This window comes from Porcisia hertigi, chromosome 15, assembly GCF_017918235.1.
Source record: "Porcisia hertigi strain C119 chromosome 15, whole genome shotgun sequence".
NCBI classification, from domain to species: domain Eukaryota; phylum Euglenozoa; class Kinetoplastea; order Trypanosomatida; family Trypanosomatidae; genus Porcisia; species Porcisia hertigi.
In genome coordinates this window covers 559,436-577,314 of record NC_090574.1, presented here as the reverse complement: position 1 = coordinate 577,314, position 17,879 = coordinate 559,436, and the positions used below count along the sequence as shown (strand labels likewise).

The window sequence follows — 17,879 nt, the reverse complement described above, 5'->3', positions numbered from 1 at the left end:
TCTGGGCACCCGTGTCTGGGCGGCCGCGAGCGCTGCAGAGCCGGGTAGATCAATTTGTGGGTGTTGCTGCTGCACATGGGCTTTTGTAGAGAAAGACCTCCAGAGGGTGCATCAATTCGCGCACTCTCAGACGTTGCACGTGCCAGACAGATGGTGAAGGTCTTCACGATGACGTTTGTCTCTGTGAGGCCGAACACCTGCAGATGATCCAGTTTTTTTTCTGCTCTATATCTTGCACGTTAGTACATACAGGTGTGTGTGTGTGTGTGTGTGTGTGTGCCTCGTACTTACCTTCACGATGACGTTTGTGTTTCTTTTGTATCCCATCCCTCCTTCCTCACACACACACACACACGCACACACGTACGTAACACAAATATTCTCGCTCCCTTCCTCCCCCCTCTCTCTCTCCCCCTGCATATCGGCGCAGGTACTCCTCTTCGGCTTGTGCGGACAAGCGCGCGCCTTCCCCCCCCCTCCCCCCTCCCTGCCCGCCGTCCACATAATAGAAAACCACGAGGAGGAGGCTCGTCTTCATCATGCTGTGTGCCTCTCAAGTTTTGCTCGCTTCGTTGCGGTACCGAAGACCGTACTGGATGCTCTTCCTCAAAGGTGCCGACAACTGGAAGATTTACACGGTTATTCAGCAGCCAGACCATCAACGTACAGAGATGCTGTACCAGGCGTGGCTTGGCGGTCTCGATAGACCCTACGTGCGACCAAAGTGTATGGCGCATCAGCCGGTATGGCTCAGCAAGAAGCGCCACGCCCTTCAAAAGGCCCGTCTCGAGGGGCCGGAGACGTCCATGGAGAAGTACGTACTGGAGTGGTACAAGAGGTTTCACTCATTCGAAGGGACAGAGCGGCCCACTATAGAAGACCTCCACATCGCCTTTGATTTGGTGGAGCGTCCACTTGACCTCAGCTACGCTTGTCAGCTACTCAACCAATGCAGGAACCACTACTATGTGCGCCTCGGCGATGACTCCTTCGAGATCTTCCTGGAGGCGTGCTTGCGGGTGGATCGCAAGGACTGCGCCAGCTATGCACTCGAGCACGCAGATGCGCTGGGCTTCTGGAACGTGAGCGACAACTGCCGCCGCTACTTGACCGGAGAGCAAACGTGGTATAGGAGGTCACCGGTGGATCTGCTTTACTATCCCCTGGAGGAGAACGCGGAGCGCAACGCCGCCGTGACGTCGGGTGCCGCGGCTTCTGCGACCATTGCCTCTGATAAGGTGGGGGCACAGGAAAGGGTGGCGGAGGCGACACAGACTGGTGCGACTACTTTAGCGGCGGAGGCCTCTGCAGAAGCCGAGGCAGAAGGTGATGTGGAGGCTACAGATGACGAGATCGCGCGTCTGCAGGCAGAGCTGGAGGCGCTGGAGGAGGAGATGAGCACCGGGGGAGGGGAGGGGAACGGAGGGAAGTACCGTCGATAACCAATCCCGGGCGTGCCGCCACTACACATTTGAGTGGCCGTTTAGTGTGTGTGTGTGTGTGTATTCTCTTTTGGGGGGATGTTCGCGTGACGTTTTGTTAGCTGCATCTTGTCGTTGTCGTTGTTGTCGTTGTTCGATCTCCCCCTTCCTCCTCACGTCCGTCCGTCTGTCCCCCTTTTTTTTGCTTACTTATTTTTATTTTTCCCCTCCCACCGCCCCCGTCCCCCCCACCCCCCCAAAAAAAAAACATCCCGGAAAACACCGTTTTTTTTTCGAGGAGGGGGGGGGTTGACGGGGGCGGTGGGAGGGGAAAAATAAAAGTAGAAACAATAAAATAAAACAACAACCACAGGAAAAAAAAGCCAAACGGTACGAACAACAAAAAAAAAGAGAGATGAGCTGGAAAGCGTGCGATTATGTCGCGTCGTGGAATATTTTGCATATATTTGAGTGGGGTGGAATAGGGGGTGATGGTGGTGGTGGTTGGTGGTGTGTGCCCATCAATGTGCACCTCTCATGCGTTCACCCATTTTCCGTATTTTCTCTGTCTCCTGCATTCCTTCCCATTTTTTCTCTCTCATTCTTTTGGTACCACCCGTCACTTGTCTCTCATGATCGCTCAGCACCGCCGTTTTATTATTCCCTCAATTTTTTTGCCCCCTTTCGACTCCCCCCCCCCTCCCCACCACCACGACCATACACACACACACACACACACCTGTCTAGTGGATGGACGCCAAGGTAGTCGAATGGTGCGACTACCTTGTAGCCGATGTGCTCGATGATCTCCTCCAGTTGATTGCAGGCCGCACCGGCATGAGATGGGGCGTCATGCCAGCTCAACTGTACTGGTTCCAGACCCCCAAAGTGCATGTGGTGCTCTGTGCGGTGGTGATGGCTTTTTGCGCGGCGCTGCACCGCCAGTCGCGCGGCTTCCGGTCGGGAGCCATCGCACGACTCAGTATGGCTGGATGGAACCGCTCACTAAGATGTCCCATCAACAAACTAATCGCGTACATATTGATGACTCTTTTGGCATTGCAGGTGTACACCAAGCTATGCAGACAGAAGCCCTTTGTGCAGCTGGGTTGGCTTCTTATGCCCTGCCACGTATTCACTGCGATGTGGATTTATATTTTTCTCTGCGACAGGCCACATCAGTACGGGAGTGGTTGCTACCTTGCCTCGCTGTTGGTGGATTGGGCCTGGGGCCCGATGACGGCTTTGATTCAACCTGACTGGGGTGACAATCAATACTTCTGGGAGAGATATATATTTTTTGTGCATCATGGTCTGCTGCTTTTTCTGCCCGTGTACTTTGTGACGCGCTACAACACACTCAGGCTTGACTGGGCGCATCTGTGCCACCTAACATGGGTGTCAACGGCGTTCAACTTTGCTTTCCTTACTCCCTGTGCATTAGTCCTGGGGCTGAACGTGAATTATCAACTCGCCCCGCCGCGTTTGAGCAGCGCTGCACCTGCCGTGCTGAGCACAGTGCTGTACCGTCCAGCTTTTGTGCCTGTGTTCATGGCGATGTCCATCACGGCCAACATCACCATTCGTCTCCTAGGAAAGGTGATTGGCAAGCTTCTTTTAACCTCCTCTCCCTAAGATGATGGAACGCCAACAAGAGGGGCCGTATGTTGCCACGAAAGGGGGAGGGCGGGGGGGGGGAGGGAGAAGATGTCAAATCTTGTCCTTCGACCTGCTACGGATCGTCTCACTGCTGTGATGGTGTCCATGGCGCGGTTCGCCGGTACGTCTGCAGATCCCACGGCTGTGCGAATACACACGTAGAAGTGCTCTTGTTTTTTTTTTTGATGAGCTTCCAGCTAATTTGAGGAACCGCTCTCAAGCGCGACATAAATTGGGAGGGGGGGGAGAGGGAGGGGGAAACATGGCGGCGGTCTCCGTCAGAGCGCAGGCAGTACTTGCATCTCTTTGATATGCCCTTCTCTTTCTCTCTCCCCCCGGCCCCCCCCCCTCCTTCCCCCTCCCCCGTCTCCTTGATTCCCTCCACGCACACACACACACACAGGCATATACATAAACATATATACACCCGTGGGGACAATAGTCCGCCCATCATCACAGTTTATCATCACAAATAATCGCGACGACGAGAGCAAACACACAACAGCGTAGCGGTGGAGTCTCTCAGACGCATCTACACCTGCATCAGTGGACCCTCGATCACAGCCGGTGAATGTGTGCGTAACTTTTTTGCCTGTCCATACTGAGAGGAGGCCAGGGGCGCTCCAGGGTTGGTAGAGGGGAGACGGGTAGTGGGTTGAGAGCACACCTCGCTCTTCATCGCTCCTTCCCCCTTCTCTCCCCCTCCCGCACCCGCGCGTAGTCTCACCTTGCAGTGGTGTGATGCCTCTCGTTCCACCACCCCCTCGCCTCGAACTTGTTGTTGACCGACGTCCCCTTCCATTCATTCCGGTTGCATTCGCCATCGTCGTCCGTATCCAACACCTCCCCCCCTTTTTTTCCTCCACCAACTGTCTTCACAAACCAATTGTGCGGTCTCTCCTTGTCTGTGTGGAGGTCCCTCCTATTCTGTAGATTAGCGGCTGTTTTTTTTTTCTGTACAGCAGCGACGCTCGCCCTCCTTTTGTGTGTGCGTGTGTGCTTCTCTCTATCCGTTAGTGCGGGTCTCACGTAGCTTTGATCGCTTCGGCTGCCGTTCTTCTCCTCTCAAGCCCTTGTCTCGATATTGTGTCTTGACATCTATATATATCTATATATATATCTATAAATATCTATAAATATCTATATATATATATTTATATATATTTTGCTGGGCAGCACTTCTTCACTCGTCCCCCTTTCGTCTGAGCGTCTTCTACCGCCACTCAGGGTGTAATCACGCACACCTAATTCTCTCGTTCCCCACCCCACTCATACGTCTCTTCCGCATCTCCCTCCCCCCCTCTGCCTCCCTGTCTCCACTCTGTGACTTGGCGAAGAAGAACAAGGCAAAAGAAAAAAACAACAACAACAAAAAAGATGGTGTACGCACTGCTGGAGCTCCCCGCTGGGGTTGCGCTGTTCAAAGTGGACGGCGAGAAGCGCAAACTGAAGGCGCTGCTTCACTTCAAGAGCACCGCTGATGCGCTCGAGACGACAGCGCAGCTCGTGAACGGTGAGCTCTCGAAACCGGTTCGGAAGTTCCTCAAGAAGAACTACCTCGAGAAGGAGGTTTCTGAGGAGCTGGCAGTGGCGGATGCGAAGCTGGCCAAGGCCATCAAGGAGACACTCGCCATCCCGTGCGTTTTCGGTGAGGACACGCTCCCGACCTTCCGCGCGCTGAAGGAGAACATTGACAGCCTCCTTCAAGATGTCTCTGCGGAGCAGCTGAACCAAACGGCGCTTGGTCTAGCGCACAACCTCAACCGCTACAAGCTCAAGTTTTCACCCGATAAGGTGGACATGATGGTTGTGCAGGCGGTGTCGCTCCTGGAGGACCTCGACAAGGAGATCAACAAGTACGCGATGCGCGCGCGCGAGTGGTACGGTTGGCACTTCCCCGAGCTTGGCAAGGTTGTGAACGACAATGTGGCCTACTGCAAGATTGTCCTGGCAATGAAAACGCGCTTCAATGCTCGCGACACGGACTTCTCCGATTTTCTCGAGGAGGAGGTGGAGCAGAAGGTAAAGGATGCCGCGATGGTGTCTATGGGCACAGAGATTGCAGAGGAGGACATCGAGAACATCTCGCGTTTGTGCAACGAGGTCGTCTCGGCCTCGAAGTACCGCGAGCAGCTATCTACTTACTTATCTTCTCGCATGCAGACCATCGCTCCGAACCTGACGACGATGGTGGGGGAGCAGATTGGTGCCCGCCTCATCCAGAAGGCCGGCTCCTTGCTGACGCTCGCCAAGTACCCCTCTTCGACGGTCCAGATCCTTGGCGCCGAGAAGGCCCTCTTTCGCGCCCTGAAGCAGCGCCAGGCCACCCCCAAGTACGGCATCCTGTACAACGCCTCCGTGGTGGCGAAGGCGGCCCCGGCACAAAAAGGCACCATGTCCCGTGTCCTGGCCGCCAAAGCGTCGCTGAGCGCTCGCATCGACTCCTTCGGTGAGTGCGACAACACACCGGCTCTGGAGTACCGCAGCAAGGTGGAGAACCGCCTAAAGGCGTTTGAGGAGGGCATCACGTATGGAAAGAGCGGCAATGCCCGCGGCGCCGGCGCCAGCATGGAGCAGCGCCGTGGCTACGGCGCTGGCAACGGCGACGGATTCAAGCGCCCGCGCATGAACACTAGCGGCTTCAACCAAGAGCGTGGCGGTTTCTCTGGCGGTCGCAACGGTGGGGGCTTTAAGCGCTCGCGCCCGGACAGCAATGGCTACTAGACATGAAGAACGGTTGAAGATGAGGTCATTTCTGTGCGGCGTGTACAGGTGGAGGGAATACGATGGGGGTGGGGGAATTAGCCTCATGCACTCACCACTGTTCCCCCATTCGCGGAAAGCGATGAGAATAGCGTGACGGCGCTGCATAGGCCAGTCGTTTCGTTGCTTCCCCGTTTCCGCACCAGCGGGCTCCTTTTCCTGCCCCCTCCTCCTCCTCCACCTCCTCCTCTTCGCGCACGCGGGTTTGTGTGAATATGCGGTATGAAGGTGATATCAAAGGATGCCCCTCTCCTCACTCTCGCACTCTTCGTGCTCGCTGAAGTGTCCCCCTTTCTGTGTCAGTTTTTCCGCGTCTGCAGGTGGTTGCCTGCATTTGTTAGTCTCTGTGAAAAAAAAAGCGGTCGCTGTGGATGCTGGTCGTGTCTGATGGAGGTGGCCGTTGGTTTCTTTTTTTTTCTCTTCCTCCCTCTCGGCGTATCTCGCGTTCTGTGTCTCGATATCCCACGTTCGCTGTTTGATGAGAGGGGCTGTGGTGTCGCGACAGTGGCGTTGACAGTGGGGGGTGGTGTGTAGCAGTCGCCGCTCTCCATAACCATCACTTCTCCTCCCACTCCCCCTTTTTTCCTCCCTCTTCTATAACTCTACGGTAACTCTCGCTAAGCTCTTTTTTTGGTTTCTCTTCATCATTTTTGTATTTATGGCGGGTGGTGGGTGCGTGCACGCCATCCAACGCATTTGAGTGTGCGCATACGCTCTTCGACGGAGGTGGGTGGGGTGGGGGGACTGCGTCTGTGTGAATGAAGTCGGCATCATGGACGAGAGGACAGACTGTGGCGACGGCGGAGGCGGATGGGGGATCCTCACGTTTTCCTCACCCCTCCTGCAGTTGTCACCCTCACACGCTCGCGCACACCAATGCAATATTTTGCCATATTGTCAGAATGACTCTCGTAACGTCCCCTCTCGAGGGCAATTAGCATACGTACACACACACACATGCACATATATATATATATGTGTGTAGGAGGGAAGGGCAGCGTGACTGAGCACCTGTGTGTGTGAGCGGCAGCGCTGTTGGAGACAAACTCGTTGCTGCTGCTACTGCTGCTCTTTCTCTCTTTTTGCCCCTCTTTCCCACCCACCCCCGCAGTAGCTGGAGGATGCAACTCCTGGCGTTAGTGTGTGGGAGAGAGGTGGGGGGGGAACTCAAGACTGCTCATGGCGCAGCGGCTGCGCGAGCTCGGGTACAGTGCTATTGGGGGGAGGGGGAGGGGGGTCCACATGGGGAGTATGGGCCCACACCTATATCATTGTGCATGGGGTACAGTCTTGCAGGTCAAGACGGCTTTCGAGGTGGACCCTGCACTCTTATTCATCTACACCCAGTGAGGGTACCTCGCACGCGCACACCGTCACAATTTCTGAACCCCTCTCCTCCTCCTCCTTTTTCTCTGTGTTGTGTGTTCCACAATTCCCCCCCCCCCCTCGGTTTTCTCTCCCCACGCGCATCGTCGCACCAATCACGTCGTTGGTGCTGCTGGTGGTGCCGGCGATAATCTCTCTTTCCCGCTCTTTGTTTTTGTGTATCGATTGCCGGCATCCACATCTCCATTTCTATATCAGACACAAGTATGCGCTCAACACGACAAACCGAGAACAACCAATAGTTTTTTTTTTCCCTGCTGCGCACGGCCCAGCATGTTGGGCGGTAGTCAGTGGGTTCGCCAAGCCGCACTCTTTGATGGCGCGGCGTTGCCGCGCAAGTACGTCTCGCTAGGAGGCTGGTGTGGCCCAGCGCTGATGTTGGGCAAGCTCGGTCTGCGCAAGGAGGCGTACCCATTCGACTTCAGCCGCGTCACCCTCGATGGGCTGATGCACTTCATCCAAAACGGCTTCGCGGAGGGCTTCTACCCGCCTGGCCCGCCGCCGTACCGACCTGAGTGTGTGGGGCCGTGGGTGCTCTTCCGCGGACAGCACACGGCTTTCGCGCACTTCGACCTCAATGACCCACGCGTGCAGAGCCACTTTCAGGTGAAGATGCGTCGTTTTGACGCGTTGTTGGACGCCCCCGAAATACCCGTGACGTTTTTCCGCACCGTCACGGCTCGCCATCCTCAAGAGGAGTTGGCGCTCGCCGCTGATGTTGAGGCGACTGTGGCACGGCGCAATCCCTCTCTTGATTTTCGTATAGTCTTCATGGTGCACGATCAGGGATTGCGCGCAAGCGCCGTGCAACTGGCGGCACTCTCACCGCGGGTGTCGCTCTGGGCATTACAGTATCGTGGCTTGCCTGGAGACACCCTCTTCAATCGCGCACACGCCGCCTACCACACCGTCGTGCTCCACAGTGTGGCGGAAGACAGTTGGCCTGCGGCCAACGTAGGCGTTGCTCCCCTTCCACCAACAACGACAGCGTCCGAAGGGGTGTGCGATTTTGAGCGCGAAGTGTTTTTATGCGACGGTGCCACCCGGACTGACGACGTTCCGTTTGCCGATCTCACGGTGGCGCGCTTTCCATGGCGGAGTCATGACAATCTGGCCTTGATCGACGGTGTCGCCAGCGTTGGCGGCACGTGTACTGGCATCGGCAGTACAAGTATGCTTGCTGGCGATATTCCTGTGCTGCTCGCAGATGGGCGAGTTCGACGAACCTGTCGGTACTGCGGCGACGCGACTTATCACATGGCCGGGCGACCCTTTCGGACGGAGCGGCCTTTCACTGACGAGGAGGATCAGCTTGTGCTCATCCACCTCTATCAAATTCTCACGGGCGGCGACAAGGTTGCCGCCGTGGAGAAGCTTGCCCATGAGATGCGGCGCGGTACGTACGAGGTGATTTGCCGTATCCAGTACTTGACAAACTCCAGCACAAAGCTTATGGACTCGATTGACCCCACTGGCCCATCCGACTCGTAGTTTTTTTTCACGGCTCTCTCAGAGTTAAGTCTCTGCTTCTTTTTTTTCCTGGCCCGCCATGATAAGATTTTGTTGCCCAGTTCCCCTTCCCCCTGCTCTCCTGCATCTGCAAGGGTGTGTGCGTTGGGGATCAGAGGGTCGGTCGGCGCCCTGTCACCGAGACAGAATAGTAGACGGAAAAGAAGAACTCCCTCCTGCCTCGACCCCACTAATCACTTGTCTGCGATTACCCTTCTCTCCCCCTCTCCTCCTTCCCGGTCCAGATTGTAGCTGATCGGTGTGTGTTCGCCTGAGCATTTGGAGGCTCCGCGTTTGAGTGAGTGAGTGAGTGTGTGTGTGTGTGGGGGGGAGGGGTGTGGGTGGACGGGCTATTTCGTGTAGCATTGAGTGTTAATGCTCAGCTCTTCATACCCCATCTTGCGGCTGTACTCCTCACGGCCCCCATCGCTACCGTGATATCAGGGCAGGACCTGAGTGTTGCTTTCTCACTTGAAACCTCCGCCCATCTCCCCCCGAGTCTTTTTTCTTTTGGCGTAAAGGTTTCCCCAGATGAAGCGGTGGCGGGCCGTGAACCTCTTTACCCCAGCGGAGGTTCAACGAGCGTTCGCGGCGCTGCGGCAGCATGCGGAGACTCTCTTTGGTGTGTCCGACGCCAAGACCCCACTCTATTCCTTTATTCATCGACGTGGGGGTGCGGGTGGGTACCGTCGCGATCATATAGAACTTCCGCTGCACCTTATGTATGAGGGCAACGTAGTGTATCAGCAGTTGCCTGCCGAGGTGCGACTGGTCTGCGCCGGTTTGCATGAGGCCGCTCTAGGCTACGCGCGGGAGGCGCTGCATGAGGGGCCGGGTGTCTCCGCCGCCGCTCGCCGAGAGATCCTCAACAACTTGGGCCGGAAGTCCGTGGTGCGGGTGCTACGGTACCCGGCCGGCTCTGGATGTCGGCCGCACGTTGATCCTGGCCTGTGCACCGCCCTGCTCCTCGGGTCGGCGGGTGGGCTAGAGGTGAGTACAGCCAACACGTTAGCGACGCTCCGTGCGAATCAGCTGAGGAGCTGCAAACACCATTTGGATTCCTTGCCAACATTTCTTCAGAATGAAGAGGCAAACATGCCGGCCACGCTTCCCCACTGGGAGTCCGTTGTGACCACACACATCGGGGAAGCCGTTGTCATGGCAGGGAGTATGCTCGGGGTTGTATCAGGAGGCGCTCTACCCGGTGTGCTGCATCGTGTGCGACAGGACTGGGCCGTCACCACACCACATAGGGATGGGCTGTTTGACCCACCGGCTCGCACCGCGAGTATCGCGAGTGAGGCGGGGGCATCAAATAACAAAGGCAGTGTGGCTTTTCGCTTCAACGTAATCGTCGAGCTCCGACCAGAAGATGCGAAGCGCTGGTACGCTGCTGCGTCGGGGCAGCCGCCGACGGCTCCCTTGGCCTCTACGTCGCCATTGATGTGGGGGGAAGAACCATGCGTGGTACACTGATGGGTCGTCCTCGTTTGCTTTTATAACAGCGCTCGATGCCCTCTTCACTGACCCTCCCCCTTTCAACAGCACACACAGTCGTACTCGCGCACAGGTTTAGCATCGCGCGACGATGCCGTCTCGTTTATGGCGGCGCAGACGCACCACGCCCCTTCCCCGCCACCCTCTCCTTATTTTTGTCCCCAACCAACTGGGCTATGCATGCCCCCCGCCCCCCCCTCTCCCCCACTCTTTCTTTCTGCGCTCCGTCATTCCTGCTACTTGAACTCCCTCCTTGTTCCCCAGGCGCGCGTGAATTTCGAATACACAGAGCAGCAGTTGCTGTGTAGATCACGGCACCCCATCTACTACTCACGCCCCCCCTCCCCCTCCCCCTCCCACTTTATTGGCCCCTTTCCCCCTCCTCCAACTGTACATATACATATATATATATATATATATCGTCCACATTCTCCACGGGGGGTTGTGGGACGTTGATGTCCATTGCCAAGAGCCGAGGCGGCATCACTTCCCTCCCTCCCGCACTCCCCATCCCCCCCAGTCACACTCATTCACAAATAGACTAACGACTTCATTGGAGTACTCCAGCTCCCCATGTCGCGCAGTACACCCTTGACCTACACCGGTTTCTCTCACCCGTCGCGTGACACTGCCGCCATTCGACGCAGCGCTGTGCGGGCATCGGCTGCACAGCAACAGCAGCAGCAGAGGCCGTTGCCTGCAAGCGCTGGCGATGAACCCGCGAACTCGACAGAGGGCGTCGCAAGAGCCCCTCTTTCGTCACTGGACACGTGGAGTGGGTTTCTTAGCTCACAGTGGGCGGAGACGGTAAACGGGCACCTCTCGGTGCCGTCCAACATGGCCCCTGTGGCTGCTCCCTCGGACGCCAATCTAATCAGCTCTTTGCAAGGCGTTATTTCTCGACAGAACACAGTGGTGACGCAGCTGCAAGAGCAGCTGGTGGCGCGGCGGGCCCAAGAAGAAGAAGACTGGGAGCTCAGGAAACAGCGCTCTGGTCCCACCCCCGTTGAGGGCGTGGTGGAGTCCTCCAAAGATGCCGCGGTCGAAACAACGGCCAGACCCAACGATGGCCCCGCTGGCGAGGCTGCTGAGAACACACAAGTCTGTGTGCTGCTGTCACGCGTATTGGAGCACGCGCGTCACCTCTGGGCCGCTGCAGTCTCGCAGCACTTCAAGGTTGCCGAGGCGCGCAAAGCTCCAACTGAGAAGCGCACCGGGTCGCACACCAAGACTGCTGCGGGCATCAAAGCGGAGGCCGTCAAGGAAGAGGACCGTGTGGGGCTGCCGCCCATCGCGCTGCTGTTCCGCTGTCTCGTGGACGGCGTCAACTCCAAAGCTTCACAACAGGCCGTCGTGTCCGCCGGCGTTCTTCCAGCCTCTGCCTGGGACACCGGCGTTCTGGGCGTCGATCAGCTGGGCATCCTTTCAGTATTTGGGAATCACGTTCAGGCTCTAAGTAGCTTCCCTGGCATCGTGCCCCCGCTGGAGGCGCTGCGCGAGTACTTTGCAGAGCTACACCCACATCAGCTTATCACGTCTTCCTTATGCAGGGCCATGGACAGCACGTTGGAGCTGGCAGAGTCACAGATTGACGCCTACCTGCGCGTCGGCGAACAGATGGAAAGGGTGGCTGCTCTTCTACGCGAGGGCCTCCACCCCTCCGTGCGTCGTTTCCTGTACGCCCGTGCGTTGCAGTTGCCGGTGGCAGTGACAGACGGCAAGCCGATGTTCTTGTCGCAAGGGGGGAACCTGATGACGAACCACCTACGCCACAATCTCGCCCGCTACCTCACATGCTCTTCCCGAGAGGCATTCAATAAGGTGAAGCGGCGTTTCCATCACCACTACTCCTCGGCGAAGCAGGAGGACCGTGCGCGGTTGCTGCAACGCCTCGCTCTGGACGACATGTTTATCCATGTCGGCGACAGCGATAGTTTTTTTGTCTACACCGACGACGTGGAGGTGCTCTCGACGGCGGTAGTGGTGGATCGGAGTTTGCCTGATCCGAAGATGTCCGCAGCGTTGAGGCAGTTGGGTAGACCAAAGGGGCAGTTCGAGAACTACATGACTTACCTCCAGGACACCGAGAAGGACTCCAGTTATCAGCAGGCCCTACCCTGCGGTTTCGTTCCGGTGGAAGGCTTCACTTTTCTGCAGGGCGCCCTCTGCAACGTGACAAGCGATACAGGCGAACAGTACGAACTCGTAACAGCGATGATAGCGCAGCTGTGGAGTCGGCTGCAGGGCCCCACGCCGGAGCTCTTCCAGTGCTGTCTACTCTTCGAGAGCCTTGTGCAGCGGCTGGCGCTGCCCGCCGTCCTGCACGCAACACGAAATCTTCAATACTCACCGCTCGCACTGGCGATGCGGTGGATTCTGACGGGGTTTGCAGACTTCCTCGACACGTTTGAACTACTTTCTTTCTGGGACCTGCTGCTGTCCTACCATATGCGTGAGATGCACCGCCGCAGTCCGCTGTCGTTACCAGCTGGTCTCGCCCATGCCTCCCCGCACGACACCACTACCCCATGCGCGCTGTGGCTGCTGCCGATGTACGCGGCAGCAGTCTTTGTGGCGCGGGCCCCGCTTGTGGAGGCCTGCAGGACGGCAGCCGAGGTGGACGTGGTCTTCGCCACAGGTCACCAGCTGCGCACTCGCTCACTTCTACAGGAGCTTCTCTTTAGCCGCTGAGGTGGACTATGAAGTTGATGATAACTTCGATGGCCTCAGTAGCGTGTAATGTCGACTCCGTGTGTGTGTGTGTGTGTGTGTGTGTGTGTCTGAGGGAATGAAAGGGGGTGGGGGCAGCGGGTGTTTACCCCCCGCCTCTTTCTGCCCTCTTCTTCCTCCGCTCTCTCTCTCTCCCCCTCCCCGAAACACACAAGCCTGAACGTCAAAGTTTTCTTGGTCGAAATCACTGCTGTTCTCGTTCTCCTCTCTTTTTTTTTTCTGCAGGCCAGTCTCTGACGAGTACAACGGTTCTCTGGTCTCTGTCAAGAAAATCTGCGTGATAGTCGCGCAGCTAAAACTTCAACAAGACGCGTGCATATGCCAGAGTGACGCGGGGGTGTCTGGTCATACGCTTTTTTTTGGCGTGTGCGCGTCTTCGCATCACGATCTCATGCACGGAGGCGTGCGGCTCCCCCTTTTCGTGTCGCCTACCCTGTGACACGATTTTTTTCACAGTTTTCCTCCTCGTCTCCTCCTCTCTTGGGCTGCTTGCCTCTGCGGCTCCTTTCAAGCTCATGTGGTTTCTTTAATGGGGCCACTCGTTTGGTGAGGGCGGTGTGGCTCTGGTGTTCCAGTGGCCTGTGTATTATGGTGGTGAATCTGTATCCTAAGAACACACACGCACACACACTTACTCTTCCAACACATCTCTAGCGTACCCTCCTCTCGTAGGGGACCAGTGAAGGCGCACCGTGCACACAACCATAAAAGGGCAAGCGAAGCCTTGCCTCTTCAGCCGTAGTTGCAGGGTCAAAATACACAGGTAATGGTGTCGGCGTCTTCCTCACAGGGCGACAGCAGCTCGACGCCCCTGTCGCCAGGGCTGCCCGGTCCACTGGACGTCGACGCCACGGCCACCGGAACCGTTGAGGCTTTGCGGCAGGCAGTCGAGGCACAGGAGGCTCACGTCTGTCTGCTGCGCGCGCGCAAAGCAGCGAGGGAGGCGCTGCTGCGCGACACTCAGAGGTTGCTGGCGACTGACCAGTTGATCGCGTCGCATGAGACGGTAGTGCATCTTGTTCACCAGGCTGAGGCGGGTCTACACACGTTCCAACGTCTGGACGAGGAGGTCGATACATCGGCAGCGGTCAATCAGGGGGATCTGATCCTCACTACCGCACCGTCATCGCCGCCAAGGGGTGCAGCTGGTGCTGCTGAATCTAGTGTAGACGAGCTGGCTCACATCTTTCACAGCGGCGTGGAGGCGCAGTTGGCACTTATCACCGAGTCATCCTTCACTCCTCCAGCGTCAACGCTGACGGTGCAGCCATCATCGACGAAGGAGAAAAAAAAGAGTCGAACACATATGCGTGAAGGTGGCGGGCTGGGAATCATGAGCGCCGCTTCCCCGCCACCGAGGAGCGCTGCAATGACGGCTCTTCTCGCGTTGTCCGCCTCGCGGAAGAAATCAAGTAAGAGTGCAATGCTCGCCGCTCTTAGCGCTCTCGAGCTTTCTTTGGTAAGCACCAGCGGTGACAACGGGCGCAGCAGTACGCCTAAATCAGGTCGCGGTGTCCAGAAAGTCGAGCCTGCCTGGCTGCGTCATGAGGACGATGACGGGTCCAAGAATGACGTTGCAGCGCCTGAAGTGCAGTACCAGGGGACAGATGGTGGTGGTGGTGGCGATAGCACCTCCACTGATTACACTGACGACTTCGAGTGCGACAGCAGCAGCGGCAGCGCCGATGGGCAATGAAGCACCACAACTGTTTGAGATTCGATTTGGTGGTGGTGGTGGTGGGGAGGGGGGGAGGGATGACACCGCCGCCACGTCTTTTACAGGCTCTCCGGTAGGGAGGACTGTGTGGAAGGAGGTGGGTTTGGGGATGTGCAGCACCCCGGGGCCCGTGTCCTTGCATCCAATTTGGCAGCTTACCTCCTGATCAGTGACAGACTGGAGGTGACGACATCCCTCGAATGGCCCAAGAAGAACCTCGTCTTGGTCCCTGACGACGTTGCTCCGCTGATGCTCGCTGCTCGAAGTTTATAGTCGGTGAGTTGCCCCACTGCCTATCGGTTACTGCTTTCGTCTGCCATCCCCCGACAACACCAAATGTGTGTCGTAGAGGATTGCGTCGGCATTGCTGTAAACTGATCAGCTTCAGGATAACATTGGCACGGTTCTTGACGGGCGGGCGGGCGGGGGGAGGGAGCGGCGCATCAAGTGGACGCGTGATGGTGATCTGCGGAGACGTCGGCCACGTCTCGGTGTGTCTGCTAGACGTCCTAGAAGCCTTTGTGCAGTGCTGCCACCTCCACCCTGGGAGCTGTCAAGACACTGCACGGCGGCATTGCAGGCATGTCTAACGCCGACGAGCGAGCATCCTGGGGCAAGGTGCCTGTCAACAGCGATTCCACGACAACCGCTTCGCGCAGCGCTTAGAGACTTCATTTTTCATTGACTGCTCCTCTCTCGACCGCCGACAGGAGTACGCATCGCACACTGACCGCGTGTACCGACTGTATAGTTGCCTGGCTGCTGGCTTTCCCCCGCCCCCCCTCCCCCCTCCCTCTCTCTTTCCCTCCCTGTGCATGCCTAGGTGCCTGTATTGAGGAGAGCACACCTCGACCAGTGCCGATGTGTTCTTCACGTGGTGTGCGCTGCGCTGCTTTTACATTTTTCCCACTTGCTCGTGTGCGGGAGTCATGACGGGCCCCCAACCGACAGCTGTCGCGACTGCTGCCATGGCGAACGGCTTTGAGAGAAATAGATTTTCACGGAGGCATCCTTGTTTCCCCTGAAAGACGTCGAGAGAGAGAGAGAAAAAAAAACGCTGCTTTTAAACCCGTCCTACGCATTTGGAGGTGCTCCCAAGAATCATCTGCAGGTCACGCTTTGAGTATCCTCCCACCCTTCTCCACGCGGCCAACGTATCTCCCTTCGATGGCCTTACTCATGTACCTTGTAACTCACTTCCTTCCTCCATTGCCTTTCTTCCTATTCCTCCTCCTCTATCGCCCGCTGCTACTCACCTCATCAGGCCGTGAAAGTGTGCCTGACCGCACGCGCACAGGCATACGTTGTGGTCTACATTCACAATTGAGTAGTTCAGCCCCCTTCCTTGTTTTCCTGCCCGTTTTTTTTTTCATCTCTCTCGCTTCTCATAAGTACCCCCCCCCCCCACTCCACTCTCTTCCCCCAAAGAGAGGTCGAAAAGAAAAGATGGCGTTGCTGAACAACAACAACATACGCGAAGATGCCGTCTTTAAGTGGCGTGTGAAGCACACACTCCTGTGCCACGGTGGGGCCGGTGGCTTAGTCAACGTCCTCGACGACTTCAACGCACGCCATGCCGCTGCCGTTGATGTGCAGAGCCAAACGGTGTGCACTGATGCTGGGCTGACCTACGCACAGTTCACACGCTTTCTGGAGGACCACGACGTTGAGCTCACGCCATTTGAGGCGGCGTACCTGTGCCGGTCCTTCGACGACCATGGCACCGGTCACATTAGCGCCAACACCTTCACGCGGCACCTCACCGGACTCAATGAGCGCCGGCTCCGTGCCGTGAAGAAGGCGTGGTCATCGCTCCAAGAGCGCGGCGGCGCGGGTGGGGAGGTCTCGCGTAAGGTTCTCCTCTCCACGTACGCGGCGGTGGAGGCCGAGAGAGCGTGCGCTGCGGCGAGCGACGCGGGATCTCCAACAGACTGCGCTGCCCAGAGTGCGATGCTCACAGAGCCTGCTTTGTCTTTGAAGGGTGTCCTTGCATCAACTTTTGGTGGCGCGAAGGAAACGCATGGGCGCCTCAAAGAGGCCTACCTGGCCTCACTGAGAAGTCGACGGGTTGGTTGGACGGAAAGAGTCAAGACTACGGCTGAGGGTGTCAAGGGTGAATCTGGCGAGACGGCTGCCTATATCTCGTATGCCGAGTTCCTCGCTTTCTACGCCGGGGTTAGCCCAGAGTTTGCGACAGATGAGGCCTTCGTCACGCACGTGTTGCAGTCGTGGGCTGCCGATGACGTGACGCGTCCAACTCTTGACGAGACGGCGCGTGAGTGGGGCCCTGGTGGCGACCCGCTGGCGTTCGATGGCCCTCGCTACGTGAAGGATGCCCTCAATCTCGAGCTGGGCATTTCTTCCAAGTCGTTTAACTACAGTCACATGCAGCGCGAGCACCCTTATGTGGAGCCGCTACCGCCTCTCAACAGGCCCGTCATAATGAAGACCACAGTACAGAGGACTTATGTCCACTTTGACAAGGCAGGCCAGAGTCTTGCCGACCCGCTGGTGACACGGCGAAGCCAGTTAGCGTGAAATTGCCCCGATAGCGGGGAGGGATACACATCGAAGTGAGGCCTCTGCAAAAAAAAAACAAGAAGCGAGGTGGGGTCGATCCGCCTCTCCCCTCCCCTCCCCTCTCCCCTCCCCCCCTCCTGTGATGCATTTCCGATGTGCAGTATTTCATCCCAGTCTCACCAACATCAATTTTTTTTTTCATCACCCGACACCCACCACCACCACTATGTCAAAATGTCTATCGTGTCCGTGCGTGTCTGTGCGTGCGCCCATCACGGCTCGCATGCTTCCTTTTCTCTCTTAACCTCACGTTCAGCTTTTTTCTTTGCGTCGGAGAAACCAATCGAATATGACAAGTTAAAGGTCATATATGTATAATGTACACACACACACACACACACACACACCCACACCCACACTCTTCCTGGGACAGCGCGTCATGCACCCCCCCCCCACTCGCACGTGTGTTGCTGGGCATGCCCTCCCTTCGAATCGCCAGTCTCCCTCTCTTCATCCTTCGCTGTATCTTCAGCTGTTGCTGCAGTGGTCTACCGGCCCCGTCAGTTGCACTTGCTTTCCTCTCTCCTCCACACCGCCAAGGCCTACACACCCACGCACATGTACGCTAACCGGCGAGGTAACCTACGTCCGAGTATTTAGAGAGTTGCACACACACA

The 17,879-nt window shown here is 57.1% G+C and overlaps 8 protein-coding genes across 8 annotated transcripts; all 8 read left to right on the top strand.

Moving 5' to 3' along the window:
• Nucleotides 1-539: 539 nt before the first annotated feature.
• Nucleotides 540-1,442, top strand: JKF63_06171 (uncharacterized protein; the record flags this gene model as incomplete). Its single annotated transcript, XM_067902122.1, has 1 exon — nucleotides 540-1,442. One exon carries the CDS (start codon nucleotides 540-542, stop codon nucleotides 1,440-1,442), a length of 903 nt encoding a protein of 300 aa, XP_067758469.1.
• Nucleotides 1,443-2,171: 729 nt separating this feature from the next.
• JKF63_06170 (uncharacterized protein) lies at nucleotides 2,172-3,056 on the top strand (the record flags this gene model as incomplete). The annotated part of the gene is made up of 1 exon (XM_067902121.1): nucleotides 2,172-3,056. The coding sequence occupies one exon, from the start codon at nucleotides 2,172-2,174 to the stop codon at nucleotides 3,054-3,056; it is 885 nt and encodes a 294-aa protein (XP_067758468.1).
• A 1,401-nt stretch (nucleotides 3,057-4,457) lies between these two features.
• Nucleotides 4,458-5,804, top strand: JKF63_06169 (uncharacterized protein; the record flags this gene model as incomplete). The annotated part of the gene is made up of 1 exon (XM_067902120.1): nucleotides 4,458-5,804. One exon carries the CDS (start codon nucleotides 4,458-4,460, stop codon nucleotides 5,802-5,804), a length of 1,347 nt encoding a protein of 448 aa, XP_067758467.1.
• A 1,698-nt stretch (nucleotides 5,805-7,502) lies between these two features.
• JKF63_06168 (uncharacterized protein) lies at nucleotides 7,503-8,720 on the top strand (the record flags this gene model as incomplete). Its single annotated transcript, XM_067902119.1, has 1 exon — nucleotides 7,503-8,720. The coding sequence occupies one exon, from the start codon at nucleotides 7,503-7,505 to the stop codon at nucleotides 8,718-8,720; it is 1,218 nt and encodes a 405-aa protein (XP_067758466.1).
• Nucleotides 8,721-9,269: 549 nt separating this feature from the next.
• JKF63_06167 (uncharacterized protein) lies at nucleotides 9,270-10,214 on the top strand (the record flags this gene model as incomplete). The annotated part of the gene is made up of 1 exon (XM_067902118.1): nucleotides 9,270-10,214. The coding sequence occupies one exon, from the start codon at nucleotides 9,270-9,272 to the stop codon at nucleotides 10,212-10,214; it is 945 nt and encodes a 314-aa protein (XP_067758465.1).
• A 594-nt stretch (nucleotides 10,215-10,808) lies between these two features.
• Nucleotides 10,809-12,926, top strand: JKF63_06166 (uncharacterized protein; the record flags this gene model as incomplete). Its single annotated transcript, XM_067902117.1, has 1 exon — nucleotides 10,809-12,926. The coding sequence occupies one exon, from the start codon at nucleotides 10,809-10,811 to the stop codon at nucleotides 12,924-12,926; it is 2,118 nt and encodes a 705-aa protein (XP_067758464.1).
• An 805-nt stretch (nucleotides 12,927-13,731) lies between these two features.
• On the top strand, nucleotides 13,732-14,661 carry JKF63_06165 (uncharacterized protein; the record flags this gene model as incomplete). The annotated part of the gene is made up of 1 exon (XM_067902116.1): nucleotides 13,732-14,661. The coding sequence occupies one exon, from the start codon at nucleotides 13,732-13,734 to the stop codon at nucleotides 14,659-14,661; it is 930 nt and encodes a 309-aa protein (XP_067758463.1).
• Nucleotides 14,662-16,128: 1,467 nt separating this feature from the next.
• Nucleotides 16,129-17,220, top strand: JKF63_06164 (uncharacterized protein; the record flags this gene model as incomplete). Its single annotated transcript, XM_067902115.1, has 1 exon — nucleotides 16,129-17,220. One exon carries the CDS (start codon nucleotides 16,129-16,131, stop codon nucleotides 17,218-17,220), a length of 1,092 nt encoding a protein of 363 aa, XP_067758462.1.
• Between the last annotated feature and the right edge of the window lie 659 nt (nucleotides 17,221-17,879).